Raw genomic sequence first — 15448 nt, 5'->3', positions numbered from 1 at the left:
TGTGTAAAAACCAGTATCGTGAACACATGGAATTTATCCTGGATTTAAAGGAATGATGAAACATTGAAAATCTATCACCTTAATTCATCACTGTAACAGATCTTTTTAAAATTATTCAACATTTTTTTAAATATACCTTTGAGTTCATCACATTAACAGATTAAAGGAGAAAATCATATGAATATATGTATCTCAATACAGAGGAACTGTTTTGACTTGATCAAATAATGAGTATGTTCCGTATTGGCACAAAAATCCAAATTTTCTGATTCCTTGAACAGTATGGTTTCCACTGTAGTGGAAAAGTGTCCTTTACCTTGAAATACCATAGTTAAAATGTGCTAATAATACTGGCTATTCTTTAAACCATGTCTTAATAACAAATTCACTTTATCAGGTTATCACTAAATAGTAAGCTGTGCTTAAGTCTGAGGATTTCCTGGTGCAGAAACTTCTCACTCCATTCATTCTAATTCAAATCCAATTTTGGAATGAAGTGGTTATATGTAATATATACATTGAGTGTTATATGCTTTTCAGTGTGCTCTCTCCTAGGCCATGCACTTCTAATGGGGGCAAAAACTGGTTCTTGTGGCACCAAAAATATCTTAGATGTCACAGTAGTTTTTGGCCCTCACAACCTCAACCCTACCTGAAAAAAAAGTAGTCCTTATTTTAAATTTCTCTCAGTAGAGAGAAACTGGATTTAAGCTAATTTTATTTACTGATTAGAATAAATTTCAGATAAATTTTAATTTAACTATTTTTTTCCTCCTTAAAGGAGTGATAATGAAACAAACAAAAAAAAGATCGATGGATGAACTGTTCTAGAGTATGAGTTTCTTTTAGACAGGAACCATGTCTAAAAATATCTTTATATCCTCAGCCTCTAAGTGATAGCAGATATAATCTTCATAAATTTTAATATTCCGTAGTTTCACTGTCTGATACTCTGACAGTTTATTTAAAGTTAACGACTGCCTTAGAGAAATCAACTCATACTTAAAGGAAACAGTTTCTCACCATTTGTCTGAACAAAGAATATATTGATTTATTCACAAAAGACAGACATAATATGAAGAACAAGAACTGAGAAAAGCAGCTGCTTTTCATATTGCAAGTAACAGTTACAATATTAAATAAAAAATAAGAATAATTAATTTATTGAAACTTTAGTATTGGCCAGGAATGTGCTTAGCATGTATTAATTTATATGTATTATCTAATCCTCATATTAGCCCAATGAATTAGGTACTTTTATTATCATCATTTTACAGTGGAATCTGCAGTTAATCTCTGCGATGAGTGTTCTGGCAGTTTTTTTAGTGTCATAATCTAATATTTACTAAGTAATGGAGTCAGTAAGGTCATTTTCTTTTAGTCTGATTTTGATTTAGAAATTATATCATTTCATTCAGTTTACAGTTGTGAAAATTCCAAAATTATTATAAATACCTACTCACTCCTTCCCCACTTGAAAAAAAAATTAAGAAATTAACGTTAATCAAGTACTGATCATTAGCCACCTTTCCTGTAAAACCATACTGCATAAGCCACCTGGGTCAGTATCGCCTCCTGGTGTTCAGATGTTGTAGTTCAGAGTCTTCCTGCACTGCCTCTTTTCTCTTTCCATTAATAAAGGAAATCAATACTCTTAAGGACACTTCTAGAGTGAAAGAGGCACTATGAGTAATTATACCAAGACATCAAGAGTAACTGAGACTGCACTGTGGAACCAGCATGATTCTGTAACCCAAACAACTGAAACTTTTGCATCTGAAGAATCTAAGGTCTCTACATACTCCTTTTAGACAGAAAAATCACATATTTTAAAGTATAGTAGTAATGGTGATAATTTCCAGTAACAGTGTTACCTGTTCTCCAGTCTATATTTGTGAAAAGATTTTTGAAAAGGTATATTAACTTCTTTAGAACATTTGTGTTTTATGAAGATAATAAGATCATGAGCTATAAGGCAGTAAAATGTATTAGAATAATTTTTGAATGAGAGAAAAACTCTTGCCACTTCCCCTCTCTCCTACACAAACCAAAAGGAGCCTTTCCTCTTCAAGTATTGACTACAGTTGAGAGAACAGTGGTTAGATAGTTGTAAAAAGCTGTTAGGATTGAAATCCTCTAGATATGGTCTCAAAAATAGAATACCTACAGGCAAGGTGCAAGGCAATCCTTTGGATTGTAAGAAAATAAATTAAAATTTCTGTAATGTTTATTCAAACAGAAGAAAAGTTAAACTTTACTAATACTTAGGACTGACACTGGTATTCTTTCTTAACATGTTATGATGGTGTGTAATATTAGCCAAGGAAAACTCCAAGTCTGAAAATATGAATAGCTGTCTTAATTAGTTTATTAGTTTTCAAGGTGTTACAATATGTTGAAGTTTACATATGACCAGTTAAATGAATTTTGGACTATATTATCTAGTTTTAGCTATACTACCAACACAAAGTCGACAAGAAACTCAAATATAATCCTACAGAGAAATCAGATTGAAGCTAATACTGATAAGGCAAACAAAAAAACAGAAGAGCTGACACATCATTCTAGTATGAGCTTTTCATGAGCTCTAAAAATAATCAAAAATATGATAGCAACTCAACCAAAAATATTAGAAATTATTAAAAAGTTATTTGAGATATAGCTATTAAATTTATTCTAAAATACCATTTATCTAAAATAACATGTATCTCATCCTTTTTAATTTCATGTTTTAATCTACATAAATAAACACTGAAAGCTATAAAATATCGATGAAAGAAACTGAAGATGGCACAACTAAATGAAAAGCTATTCCATATTTACTGATTTAAAAGAATTAATATAGGGGTAGGGGAGTAAGAGGTACAAACTACAAGTGAGAGGTATAAAATAAGATATAAGGATATATTGTACAACATGGAAAAAATATGGCCAATATTTTATAATAACTGTATATGGAATGTAACCTTTAAAAATTGTAAATCACTTTATTATATACCTATAACATATTACTATATAACTGGTAACTATACATCAATAAAAAATGAAATTTAAAAATTATTGTTAAGATGTCTGTACTACTCAAAGCAAAACACAGACTCAATACAATCCCTATCAAAATACCAATGGCATTTTTCAAAGAAACAGAAAAAAAAAAAAACCAGTTGTAAAATTGGTATAGACTCACATTGTTGTTCAGTAACCAAGCTGTATTCAATACTTTGCAACCCTATGGGCTGCAGCACACCAGGCTTCCCTGTCCCTCCCATCTCTCAGAGTTTGCCCAAGTTCATGTTCATTGAATCAGTGATGCCATCTCATCCTCTGTCACCCTCTTCTCCTTTTATCTTCAGTCTATCCCAGCATCAGGGTCTTTTTCAGTAAGTCAGCTGTTCGCATCAGGTGGCCAAAGTACTGGAGCTCCAACTTCAGCATCAGTCCTTCCAAAGAGTACTCAGGGTTGATTTCCTTTGAGATTGACTGGTTTGATCTTGCTTTCCAAGGGACTCTCAAGAGTCTTCACCAGCATCACAGATTGAAAGCATCAATTTTTTGGCATTCTGACTTCTTTAATGTCCAGCTCTCACATCCATACGTGACAACTGGAAAGACGCCTTGACTATTCAGACCTTTGTCAGCAAAGTAATCTCTTTGCTTTTTAACACGTTGTCTAGGTTTGTCATAGCTTTCCTGCCAGGAAGCAGTTGTGCTACAGTCACCATCTGCGGTGATTTTAGAGCCCAATAAGAGGAAATCTGTCACTGCTTCTCTTCTGTTTGCCATGAGGTGATGGGACCAGATCCCAAGATCTTAGTTTTTTTAATATTGACTTTTAAGCCAGCTTTTTCACTTTCCTCCTTTGCCCTCATCAAGAGGCCTCTTTAGTTTCTCTTCACTTTCTGTTGTTAGGGTGGTATCATCTGAGTATCTGAGGTTGTTAATATTTGTCCTGTCAATCTTGATTCCAGGTTGTAACTCATCCAGCCTGGCATTTCACATGATATGCTCTGTGTATAAGTTAAATAAACAAAGTGATAAAAAACAGCCTTATCATACTCCTTTCTCTATCCTGAACCAGTCAGTTGTTCCATACAGGGTTCTAACTGTTGCTTCTACAGTTTGTTATGATCCACACAGTCAAAGGCTTTAGTATAGTCAATGAAACAGAGTTAGATGTTTTCCTGAAATTCCCTTGCTTTCTCTATGATCCAGAGAATGTTGGCGATTTGATCTCTAGTTCCTCTGCCTTTTCTAAACCCATCTGCCTAAACATCTGGAGTTTTCCGTTCATGTAAGGCTGAAGCCTAGTTTGGAGGATTTTGAGCATAACCTTCCTAGCATGAGAGATGAGTGCAATTGTCTGATTTTTTGAACCTTCTTTAGTATTGCCCTTCTTGGGAATTGGAATGAGGACTGACCTTTTCCAGTCCTGTGCCCACTGCTGGGTTTTCCAAATTTGCTGACAAATTGAGTGCAGCACTTTAATAGCATCATCTTTTAGGATTTTAAATAGCTCTGCTGGAATTCCATCACCAGCACAAGCTTTATTGGCAAAAGATCCCAAATAAAAGAACCTTGAGAAAGAACAGAGTAGAAGGTATCACTTGATGATTTCAAGTTATATTACAAAGCTATACTAATCAGAACAGTATGGCATTGGTATAAAAATAGACTCATAGACCAGTGGAACACAGTGGAAACCTCAGAAGTAAATCCTGATATACATAATCAACTAATTTTTAGTAAGGGAGTCAGGAATATATTCACAATGGGGAAAGGAAGGATACTCTTTTCAATAAATAGTACTGGGAAAACTGGATTGCCACACACAAAAGAGTGAAACTGAACCCATGTGTTACACCATACACAAAAATCTATTCAAAAATATATTAAAGAGTTAAATGTAAGATCTGCACCCATAAAACTCTATAAGAAACCATGTAGGATAAGCTCCTTGACATGGGCCTTTCCGGTCATTATTTTTTATTAAGACCACAAAAGGTCAGGCAACAACAGCAAAAATAAACAAGCAGGACTATATCAAACTAAAAAGCTTCTTCTGCATGGCAGAGGAAACAAGAAAAATGAAACATAGTCCATGGTTTGAGGAAAAAATATATATGAACCATATATCTCAGCAGAGATAGTAGATATTTGCTAAGAAAGTAGACAGAAGGTACTCTAAAAACAACAAAAAAGGAGATGGATATGTTAGTTAGCTTGACTATAATAATCATCTCACTAAATATTATATATCAAATCATCCTACTTTACACCTTAAAATATATACAATTTGTTATACAATATAAAACATATGTGAACAATAATTTAAGATTGTTCTTGATCAAAGAAACTTGACTTTAAGTAACCATAATGATAGCTTGACTTTAAGTAACCATAATGATAACTCAGGTCAATGCAACCTTTCTGTGAGAATAAGAAACCTGATATGGAGCAGAATATTCAACATTACTTTTGTTTTTATTAAATGAGTTATTAAAAAGAATGAATCAGAATCTACTTCAAGCTTGAGCCTTACAGAAACTTTATCACCAGAGTTACTAGCATATGCCAGAATGTATCTTTTCTGCTCAGTTTATTGTATTGTCCCCACCCACTGAAACTAATAAGCACAGGTAAAGTTAGTAGCCAGTAGATAAGTACAAAGCAAAGGCTAATATTAATAATCATATTCAGTTCAGTTCAGTCGCTCAGTCATGTCCGACGCCCTTGCAACCCCACGGACCGCAGCACGCCAGGCCTCCCTGTCCATCACCAACTCCTGGAGTTTACCCAAACCCATGTCCATTGAGTTGGCGATGTCATTCAACCATCTCATCCTCTGTTGTCCCCTTCTCCTACTGCCTTCAGTCTTTCCCAGCATCAGGGTCTTTTCCAATGAGTCAGTTCTTCGCATCAGGTGGCCAAAGTATTGGAGTTTCAGCTTCAACATCAGTCCTTCCAATGAACACTCATGACTGATCTCCTTTAGGATGGACTGGTTGGATCTCCTTGCAGTCCAAGGGACTCTCAAGAGTATTCTCCAACACCACAGTTCAAAAGCAATAATTCTTTGGCACTCAGCTTTCTTTATAGTCCAACTCTCACATCCATACCTGATTACTGGAAAAACCATAGCCTTGACAAGACAGACCTTTGTTGGCAAAGTAATGTCTCTGCTTTTTAACACGCTGTCTGGGTTGGTCATAACTTTCCTTCCAAGGAGAAGCATCTGTATTTCATGGCTGCAGTCACCATCTGCAGTGATTTTGGAGCCCAGAAAAATAAATCAGCCACTGTTTCCCCATCTATTTCCCATGAAGTGATGGGACCAGATGCCATGATTTTAGTTTTCTGAATGTTTAGCTTTAAGCCAACTTTTTCACTCTCCACTTTTACCTTCATCAAGAGGCTCTTTAGTTCTTCACTTTCTGCCATAAGGGTGCTGTCATCTGCATATCCAGAGAAGGCAATGGCATCCCACTCCAGTACTCTTGCCTGGAAAATCCCATGGACGGAGGAGCCTAGGTAGGCTGTGCTCAGTGGAGTCGTTAAAGTCAGACACGACTGAGCGACTTCACTTTCACTTTTTTCTTTCATGCATTGGAGAAGGACATGGCAACCCACTCCAATGTTCTTGACTGGAGAATCCTAGGGACAGGGGAGTCTGGTGGGCTGCCGTCTATGGGGTCGCATAGAGTCGGACACGACTGAAGTGACTTAGCAGCAGCAGTATCTGCATATCTGAGGTTATTGATATTTCTCCCAGCAATCTTGATTCCAGCTTGTGCTTCATCCAGCCCAGTGTTTCTCATGATGTACTCTGAATGGAAGTTAAATAAGCACAGTGACAATATACAGCCTTTACATACTCTTTTTCCTATTTGGAACCAGTCTGTTGTTCCATGTCCAATTCTAACTGTTGCTTCCTGACCTGCATACAGATTTCTCAAGAGGCAGGTCAGGTGGTCTAATATTCCCATCTCTTTCAGAATTTTCCACAGTTTATTGTGATCCACACAGTCAAAGGCTTTGGCATATCAAATTATTCATCTTTTAAAAACCTTTAATGTCTAAAAAGACCTAACTTTTTTAGGTCTCTAAAAAATAAAGTTCACTATTTGTCAGCCAAACCCAGGTTGTCATTAGGCAAGTAATTAGCATGTAAATAGGAAGCATTAATATAAACATGGCTAGTGGAGGTGATGGAATTCCAGCTGAGCTATTTAAAATCCTAAAAGATGATGCTCTTAAGTGCTGCACTTAGCATGTCAGAAAAATTGGAAAACTGAGCAGTGACCAAAGGACTAGAAAAGGTCAGTTTTCATTCCAATCCCAAAGAAGGGCAGTGCCAAAGAACATACAAACTACCATACAGTTGCCCTTATTTTGCATGCTAGTAAGGTTATGCTCAAAATCCTTCAAGCTAGACTTCAGCAGTAGGTGAACTGAGAACTTCCAGATATACAAGCCGGGTTTAGAAGACAGAGGAACCAGATATAAAATTGCCAACATTCATTGGATCATAGAGAAAAAGAATTTTTAAAAAAATCTATTTCTGCTTCATTGAGTGCACAAAAGCCTTTGACTCTGTGGATCACAGCAAACTGTGAAAAATTCTGAGAGATAGGAGTATCAGACCACCACAGATGGTGACTGCAGCCATGATATTAAAAGATGTTTGTTCCTTGGAAGAAAAGCTACAACAAACCTAGACAACGTATTAAAAAGCAGAGACATTACTTTACCAACAAAGATCTGTAGAGTCAAAGCTATGGTTTTTCTAGTAGTCATGTATGGATGTGAGAATTAGACCATAGAGAAATCTGAGCACTGAACAATTGATGCTTTTGAACTGTGGTGTTTGAGAAGACTCTTGAGAGCCCTTGGACTATAAGGAGATCAAACCAGTCAATCCTAAAGGAAATCAGTCCTGAATATTCATTGGAAGGACTGATGCTGAAGTTGAAGCTCCAATACTTTGGCCACCTGATGTGAACAGTTGACTCATTGGAAAGGATCATGATGCTGGGAAAGATTGAAATCAGGAAGAGATGGGGATGACAGAGAATGAGATGGTTGGATGGCATCACCAACTCAATGGACATGAGTTTGAACAAGCTCCAGGAGTTGGTGATGGACAAGGAAGCCTGCCGTGCTACAGTCCATGGGTTCACAGAGTCAGACATGACTGAGCAACTGAACTGAACTGATCTATGTTGCTGCAAATTGCATTGTTTCATTGTTTTTGATGGCTGAGTAATAGTCTATTGTGTATATATAACACATCTTCTATATCTATTCATCTGTGAAAGTGAAAGTGAAGTCGCTCAGTCATGTCCAACTCTGCAACCCCATGGACTGTAGCCCACCAGGCTCCTCCATCCATGGGATTCTCCAAGCAAGAGTACTGGAGTGGGTTGCCACTTCCTTCTCCAGGGGATCTTCCCAACCCAGAGATCGAACCCGGGTCTCCCGCATTCTAGGCAGACGCTTTAACCTCTGAGCAATGGACATTTAGGTTGCTTCCATATCTTGGCTATTGTAGACAGCACTGCATTGAACATTGCGGTGCATGTATCTTTTTGAACCATGTTTTTCTTCAGATACATGCCCCAGAGTGGGATTGCTGGATCATATGGTAGCTCTGTTTTTAGTTCCTTAAGGAACCTCCATACTGTTCTCCATAGTGGGTGTTCCAATTTACATTCCCACCAGCAATGTAGACTTGTGTGTTAGTTGCTCAGTTGTATCCAACTCTTTACAACCGCATGGACTATAACCTACCAGGCTCCTCTGTCCATGGAATTCTCCAGGTAAGAATACTGGAGTGGTAGCCATTCCTTTCTTCAGGGGATCTTCCCGATCTAGGGATTGATCCCAGGTCTCTTGCATTGCAGGCAGATTCTTTACTTTCTGAGCCACTACAGAAGCCCCAACAATGTAAAAAGGGATCCTTTTTCTCCACACTGCCTGCATTTTTTATTTGTAGGCTTTTTGATGATGGCCATTCTAACTGGTATGAGGTGATATCTCACTTTAGCTTTGATTTGAATTTATCTAATAATTAGTGAGTGACATTGAGCATCTTTTCATATGCCTCTTGGTCAACTGTAAGTCTTCTTTGGAGAAACATCTATTTAGGTCTTTTGCCCATTTTTCATGGATTGTTCTTAAAATGTATATGGAGACACAAAAGACTCCAAAGAGCCAAAACAATCTTGAGAATGAAAGACAGAGTTGGAGGATTAGGTTCCTTGACTTTACACTGCAAAGCTACAGTCATTAAAGCAGTATGGTGCTGACACAAAACCAGACATAAAGATCAATGGAACAGGGTAGAGAGCCACGTAGTACCTATGGTCAGTTAATCTATGACAAAGAAAGCAAGACTGTACAATGGAGAAAAGATAGTCTCCTTTAATAAATGATTCCATGAAAACTGGACAGCTACATAGAAAAAATGAAATTAGAACATTCTTTAGCACCATACACAAAAATAAACTCAAAATGAATTCACAGCCTAAATGTAAGACCAGATACTATAAATTCTTAGAGGAAAATATAGGCAGAACACTCTTTAACATAAATCACCACAATATCTTTTTCAGTCTTCTCCTAGAGTAATGAAAATGAAAACAAAAGTAAACAAATGGGACCTATTTAAACTGAAAAGTTTTCATAGCAAAAGAAATCATAAACAAAATGAAAAGACAACCCATAGAATGGGAGGAAATGTTGCAAACAATGCAGTTGATAAGGAATTAATCTCTAAATCTTATAAACAGCTCATGCAACACAATATCAAAAAAATGAACCTCACAAAATTTTAATTAAAAAATCAGATGATATAGATGAGAAGTCTGAAATCAAAGAGATCAATTAACTTGCCCCAAGTAAATGACAGAACAAAATTAGTCTCTTAAAATTTCTGCCAGTGGTATGACCAATAAGGAGTCTATATCCAAAATAGAGCTCATACAACTCATTATCAAAAAAATAAATTAAAAAATACACAAGACCTGAACAGACATTTCTCCAGAGAAGACATACAGATGACCAATAGGAAAAGATGCTCAACATCACTAATCATCAAAGAAATACAAATGAGATATCATCTCACATCTGTAGAATGGCTACCATCATAAAGACCACAAATAACATTGATGAGAATTTGGAGAAAAGGATACCCTAGTACATTGTAGGAATGTAAATTGGTACAGCCACAAAGTAAATTAGTATGAAGTTTCCCCAATAAACTAAAAATAGAACTACCAACTGGTCCTCCAGTTCCATTCTTGGCTATATTACTGAAGTAAACAAAAATAGTAATTTGAAAAGATATATTCACGAGATAGGGATTGAGACCATCCCCAAGAAAAAGAAATGCAAAAAGGCAAAATGGCTATCTGAGGAGGCCTTACAAATAGCTGTGAAAAGAAGAGAAGCCAAAAGCAAAGGAGAAAAGGAAAGATATACCTATTTGAATGCAGAGTTCCAAAGAATAGCAAGGAGAGATAAGAAAGTCTTCCTCAGTGATCAATGCAAAGAAAAAGAGGAAAACAATATAATGGGAAAGACTAGAGATCTCCTCAAGAAAATTAGAGATACCAAGGGAACATTTCATGCAACGATGGGCACAATAAAGGACAGAAATGGGATGGACCTAACAGAAGCAGAAGATATTAAGAGGTGGCAAGAATACACAGAAGAACTGTACAAAAAAAGATCTTCACAACCCAGATAATTATGATGGTGTGATCACTCACCTAGAGCCAGACAACATGGAATGTGAAGTCAAGTAGGCCTTAGGAAGCATCACTATGAACAAAGATAGTGGAGGTGATGGAACTCCAGTTGACCTCTTTCAAATCCTAAAAGATGATGCTGTGAAAGTGGTGCACTCAATGTGCCAGCAAATTTGGAAAACACCTGTGGGAACAGGACTGGAAAAGGTCAGTTTTCATTCCAATGCCTAAGAAAAGCAATGTCAGGGAGGTGGGAGGGGGGTTCAGGATTGGGAACTCATGTACACCCGTGGCTGACTCATGTCAATGTATGGCAAAACCAATATAGTATTGTAAAGCAAAATAAAGTAAAAATAAAAGTAAATAAATAAAATAAAATGGATAACCAACAAGGACCTACTGTATAGTACATGGAAGTCTGCTCAATGTTATGTGCCAGCCTGGATGGAGGGGGTTTTGAGAGAGAAATGATACATGTATATATATGGCTGAGTCCCTTCACTGTTTGCCTGAAACTATCACAACATTGTTTGTTAATCAGCTATACCCCAATACAAAATAAAAATTAAAAAAAAGAATGTTCAAACTACCACACAATTGCACTCATCTCGCAAGCTAGTAAAGAAATGTTCAAAATTCTCCAAGCCAGGCTTCAACAGTACATAAACCGTGAACTTCCAGCTGGTTTTAGAAAAGGCAGAGGAATCAGAGATCAAATTGCCAACATCCACTGGATCATCTTCAAAAGCAAGAGAGTTCCAGAAAAACATCTACTTCTGCTTTATTGACTATGCCAAAGCCTTTGACTGTGTGGATCAAAACAAACTGTGAAAAATTCTGAAAGAAATGGGAATACCAGAACACCTGACCTGCCTCTTGAGAAATCTGTATGCAGGTCAGGAAGCAACAGTTAGAACTGGACATGGAACAACAGACTGGTTCCAAATAGGAAAAGGAGTATGTCAAGGTTATATATTGTCACTGTGCTGATTTAACTTCTATGCAGAGTACATCATGAGAAATGCTGGGCTGGAAGAAGCACAAGCTGGAATCAAGATTGCTGGTAGAAATATCAATAACCTCAGATATGCAGATGACACCACCCTTATGGCAGAAAGCAAAGAAGAACTAAAGAGCCTGTTGATGAAAGTGAAAGAGGAGAGTGAAAAAGTTGGCTTAAAGCCCAACATTCAGAAAACGAAGATCATGGCATCCAGTCCCATCACTTCATTGCAGATAGTTGGGGAAACAGTGGAAACAGTGGCAGACTTTATTTTTGGGAGCTCCAGAATCACTGCAGATGGTGACTGCAGCCATGATATTAAAAGATGCTTGCTCCTTGGAAGAAAAGCTATGACCAACCTAGACAGCATATTAAAAAGCAGAGACATTACTTTGCCGACAAAGATCCGTCTAGTCAAAGCTATGTATGGTTTTTCCAGGAGTCATGTATGGATGTGAGAGTTGGACTATAAATAAAGCTGAGCACTGAAGAATTGATGCTTTTGAACTGTGGTGTTGGAGAAGTCTCTTGAGAGTCCCTTGGACTGCAGGGAAATCCAACCAGTCCATCCTAAAGGAGATCAGTCCTGAGTGTTCATTGGAAGGACTGATGTTGAGGCTGAAACTCCAATACTTTGGCCACCTGATGTGAAGAGCTGACTCATTGGAAAAGACCCTGATGCTGGGAAAGATTGAAGGCCAGAAGAGAAGGGGACGACAGAGGATGAGATGGTTGGATGACATCACTGACTCGATGCAGATGAGTTTGGGTAAACTCCAGGAGTTGGTGATGGACAGGGAGGCCTGGCCCGCTGCACTCCATGGGGTCGCAAAGAGCTGGACACGACTGAGCAACTGAACTGAACTGATGTACCCCAGTGTTCATAGCAGCATTATTTACAATAGCCTATGTAAGTGTCCATCAACAGATGAACAGATAAAGATGGGATATACATACACACACAATGCAATATTCCTCAGCCATTGAAAAAAGAATGAAGTTTCAACACTTTCAACAATATGGATAGACCTGGAGGATACTATGCTTAATGAAATAAGTCAGAAAAATACAAATACTGTATGTTATCACTTATATATGGACTCTAAACACTAAAATGAGTAAATATGACACAACAGAAACACACTTATACAGAGAACAGACTAGTTGTTATCAGTGGGGATAGGCAAGGAAGGAAGACAGGAGGAGGTAGGAGATTAAGAATATGAACTACTATGTATTTAAATAAGCTATATATTGTATAGCGCAGGAAATATAGCCAATATTTTATTATAACTTTAAATGGAGTATAATCTATAAAAATGTTAAATCATACACTATATACTTGAAACTAATATTGGAGATCAACTATACTTTGGTTTTTAAAAAAGAATAGTCTCTTGACTCCATATTCCATGCCTTTTGCTAATTTTACTGTCCCCCTTAAAAGCTTTAACTGAAAAAGACTTCTGATAGTTGCTTATCATTAAAAAGAAAAACTGTATGGAATACGATATATGCCACTCAGTGAAATCAAGATAATGCTCTGGTCATGATACTCATGTTCATAATGCAGCTTCCTTTCTGAGCACTTATCTGAATTTAATGGGCTTTAACTTGTATGTTCATATATCTTCTAGGTTTCCACAGACGTGCAGCTCCAGTTACAAGAAGGCAGTTTCCACATGGTGCACACAGGATGGATTATCTGCACTTTGAGGATGATAGCCGTGGATGGTGGTTTGACATGGATATGGTGATCATCTATATTTATTCAGTGAACTGGGTCATTGGATTCATTGTTTTCTGCTTTCTTTGCTATTTTTTCTTTCCATTTTAGGAATTTTCATACCTTAATACTGTTGCACAATTACAAATGATGTAGATAACAATACTTAAACATTTTTTAAATGTGCTTTGAAGTTTTTATAATGTATTATATAAATTGTTGGTGTTTATAGAAAATATGAGAATGGATTTATTTATGAATGTTTCATGTAACAAACTAAACTTGATTTAAGATCTAATCTATTAGCACTTAGCAACAATGCACTATTAATTTTACAGTTCTCCTTGATTTGGCATTTGTGGTTCTAATTTTACAGTGTCACTTTTACACATATTTTAAAGACTGAGGTTTTTCCCTCCACTTAAAAATACTAAAAATACAAAATGAAATGATAATATGAGTAGTTATTATCTTTAATTATAAACTATTTAGTAATCATCACCTATTCTCAGGCAAGTTATATACATTAAAGATAAACCATCTTCTCTGGGAACTAATCTAGCAGGGTATATTCAGCTTTGCTTTCCAGTGATCTCTATTTATGTCCTTAGTGTCCTTTCTATTACCAACACAGCTGACTATACTTTGTTTTTAACAGACCTAATAATATCATTAGTGCAACATTTTAAACTGTTACAAGAATAGAATAGAAAACACAAACAAAATAAAAAGGAAAAATAAAAAATAAAACTAATTCACACCAACAAAGACTTAGAAAATTATATTAACACTTTTCCAATTGCAGGATTACTCACCTGAAGAAATTAAAAAGTTACTGACTTTCAGAGCAATGCATGTCTAAGCTGTAATTAATTTAGTGATTCTTTTAACTTGGAGGTTGTCAAATATATTGTAAATGTACAATAAAGAGTGGCTTTTAAATTTTTTCATTGTTATTAACTAATTTTATGTCTGGAATAAGAATTGTTGGAAATAGGCTTAAGGGTTTAAAGAACAAAAACTTGCCTTATTATTATTACAGTATTCCTTGGAATTAGTTTTGCCATATTAATATTTTTTAAAAAGGAGATCTGAATTATCCCAGTACAAAAGAGAATTCAGGTAGGTAGTCCAGTATTAAAAGTGAAAAAGTAAAGCACAGAGAAGTAAGCTTGTTTATTTCTATCATTTAGGTGGTCTTTGTGTAACCTAGAACCAAAGTTTTTATTATGAACTACTAATTCAACATTTCTACACTATGATGCCATATACTTGGTAAGGCAGTAGGCATATTTTAACATAAGGTAAGTGACCCTCTCATGGCACTAAAAATACTACCACCATTCAAACAAATTGAGATTGATCAGTCTATGGAAAGTCCAATTTTGTCCCAATTGCTGACTATATTTGAATAAAAACATTTAACTGACAGTATGTGATATTCTAAGAAAATATGGAAGAGTGATACAAAATTTTATTCTAACATTGCTTACTGTATTTTAAGTTATATCTGTGAAAGAAAATAGTGTAAATCAGTTACCATCAAATCCAGAAATCAGAAGACTAAATACATTTTAGAAACAGATCCATCATCACTCATATACTATAGTTAAATATATGTATGTATATATAATGCTTGCAGTCTGGTGACTAAACTGTATCTTGGTGAAACTGCATTGTTGGCAAACTTCAGTATTATCTTACAAAAATAAAAATGGGTATTTATAATCACTGATTTCTACCAAAGTAAAGATGATATTGTTAAGGCAAAATATTGCCTTCTTAAAATATATGTCAGAAGAAATTAACAAAACACATGTGGGAGGCAATATTTTAAGAACTTTGAAATAAATTGTAGCCATTTCCCAAGCAACTCCTGGCTTATAAGCTCTAGCAAATATGGCTTTCATTCATTTCTAATTTACTTGAAAATTGATTGTAATTATACATGAAGTATCAGTCAAAAAACTA

General features: G+C 36.0%; 1 protein-coding gene across 2 annotated transcripts in view; it reads left to right on the top strand.

Moving 5' to 3' along the window:
- RNF180 (ring finger protein 180) overlaps positions 1-14423 on the top strand; it is a 281289-nt gene extending 266866 nt beyond the window's left edge. For both annotated transcript variants that reach the window (XM_018065778.1, XM_018065777.1), the window contains one exon: positions 13389-14423. In XM_018065778.1, the coding sequence (XP_017921267.1) occupies positions 13389-13588 (200 nt within the window). In that variant the 3' untranslated portion in view covers positions 13589-14423. The remainder of the gene's footprint in view (positions 1-13388) is intronic.

The sequence above is a fragment of the Capra hircus genome, chromosome 20 (assembly GCF_001704415.2).
Source record: "Capra hircus breed San Clemente chromosome 20, ASM170441v1, whole genome shotgun sequence".
Taxonomy (NCBI): Eukaryota; Metazoa; Chordata; class Mammalia; order Artiodactyla; family Bovidae; genus Capra; species Capra hircus.
Note: the sequence above shows the minus strand (reverse complement) of the source record. Positions and strands in the feature narration are given on the sequence as shown.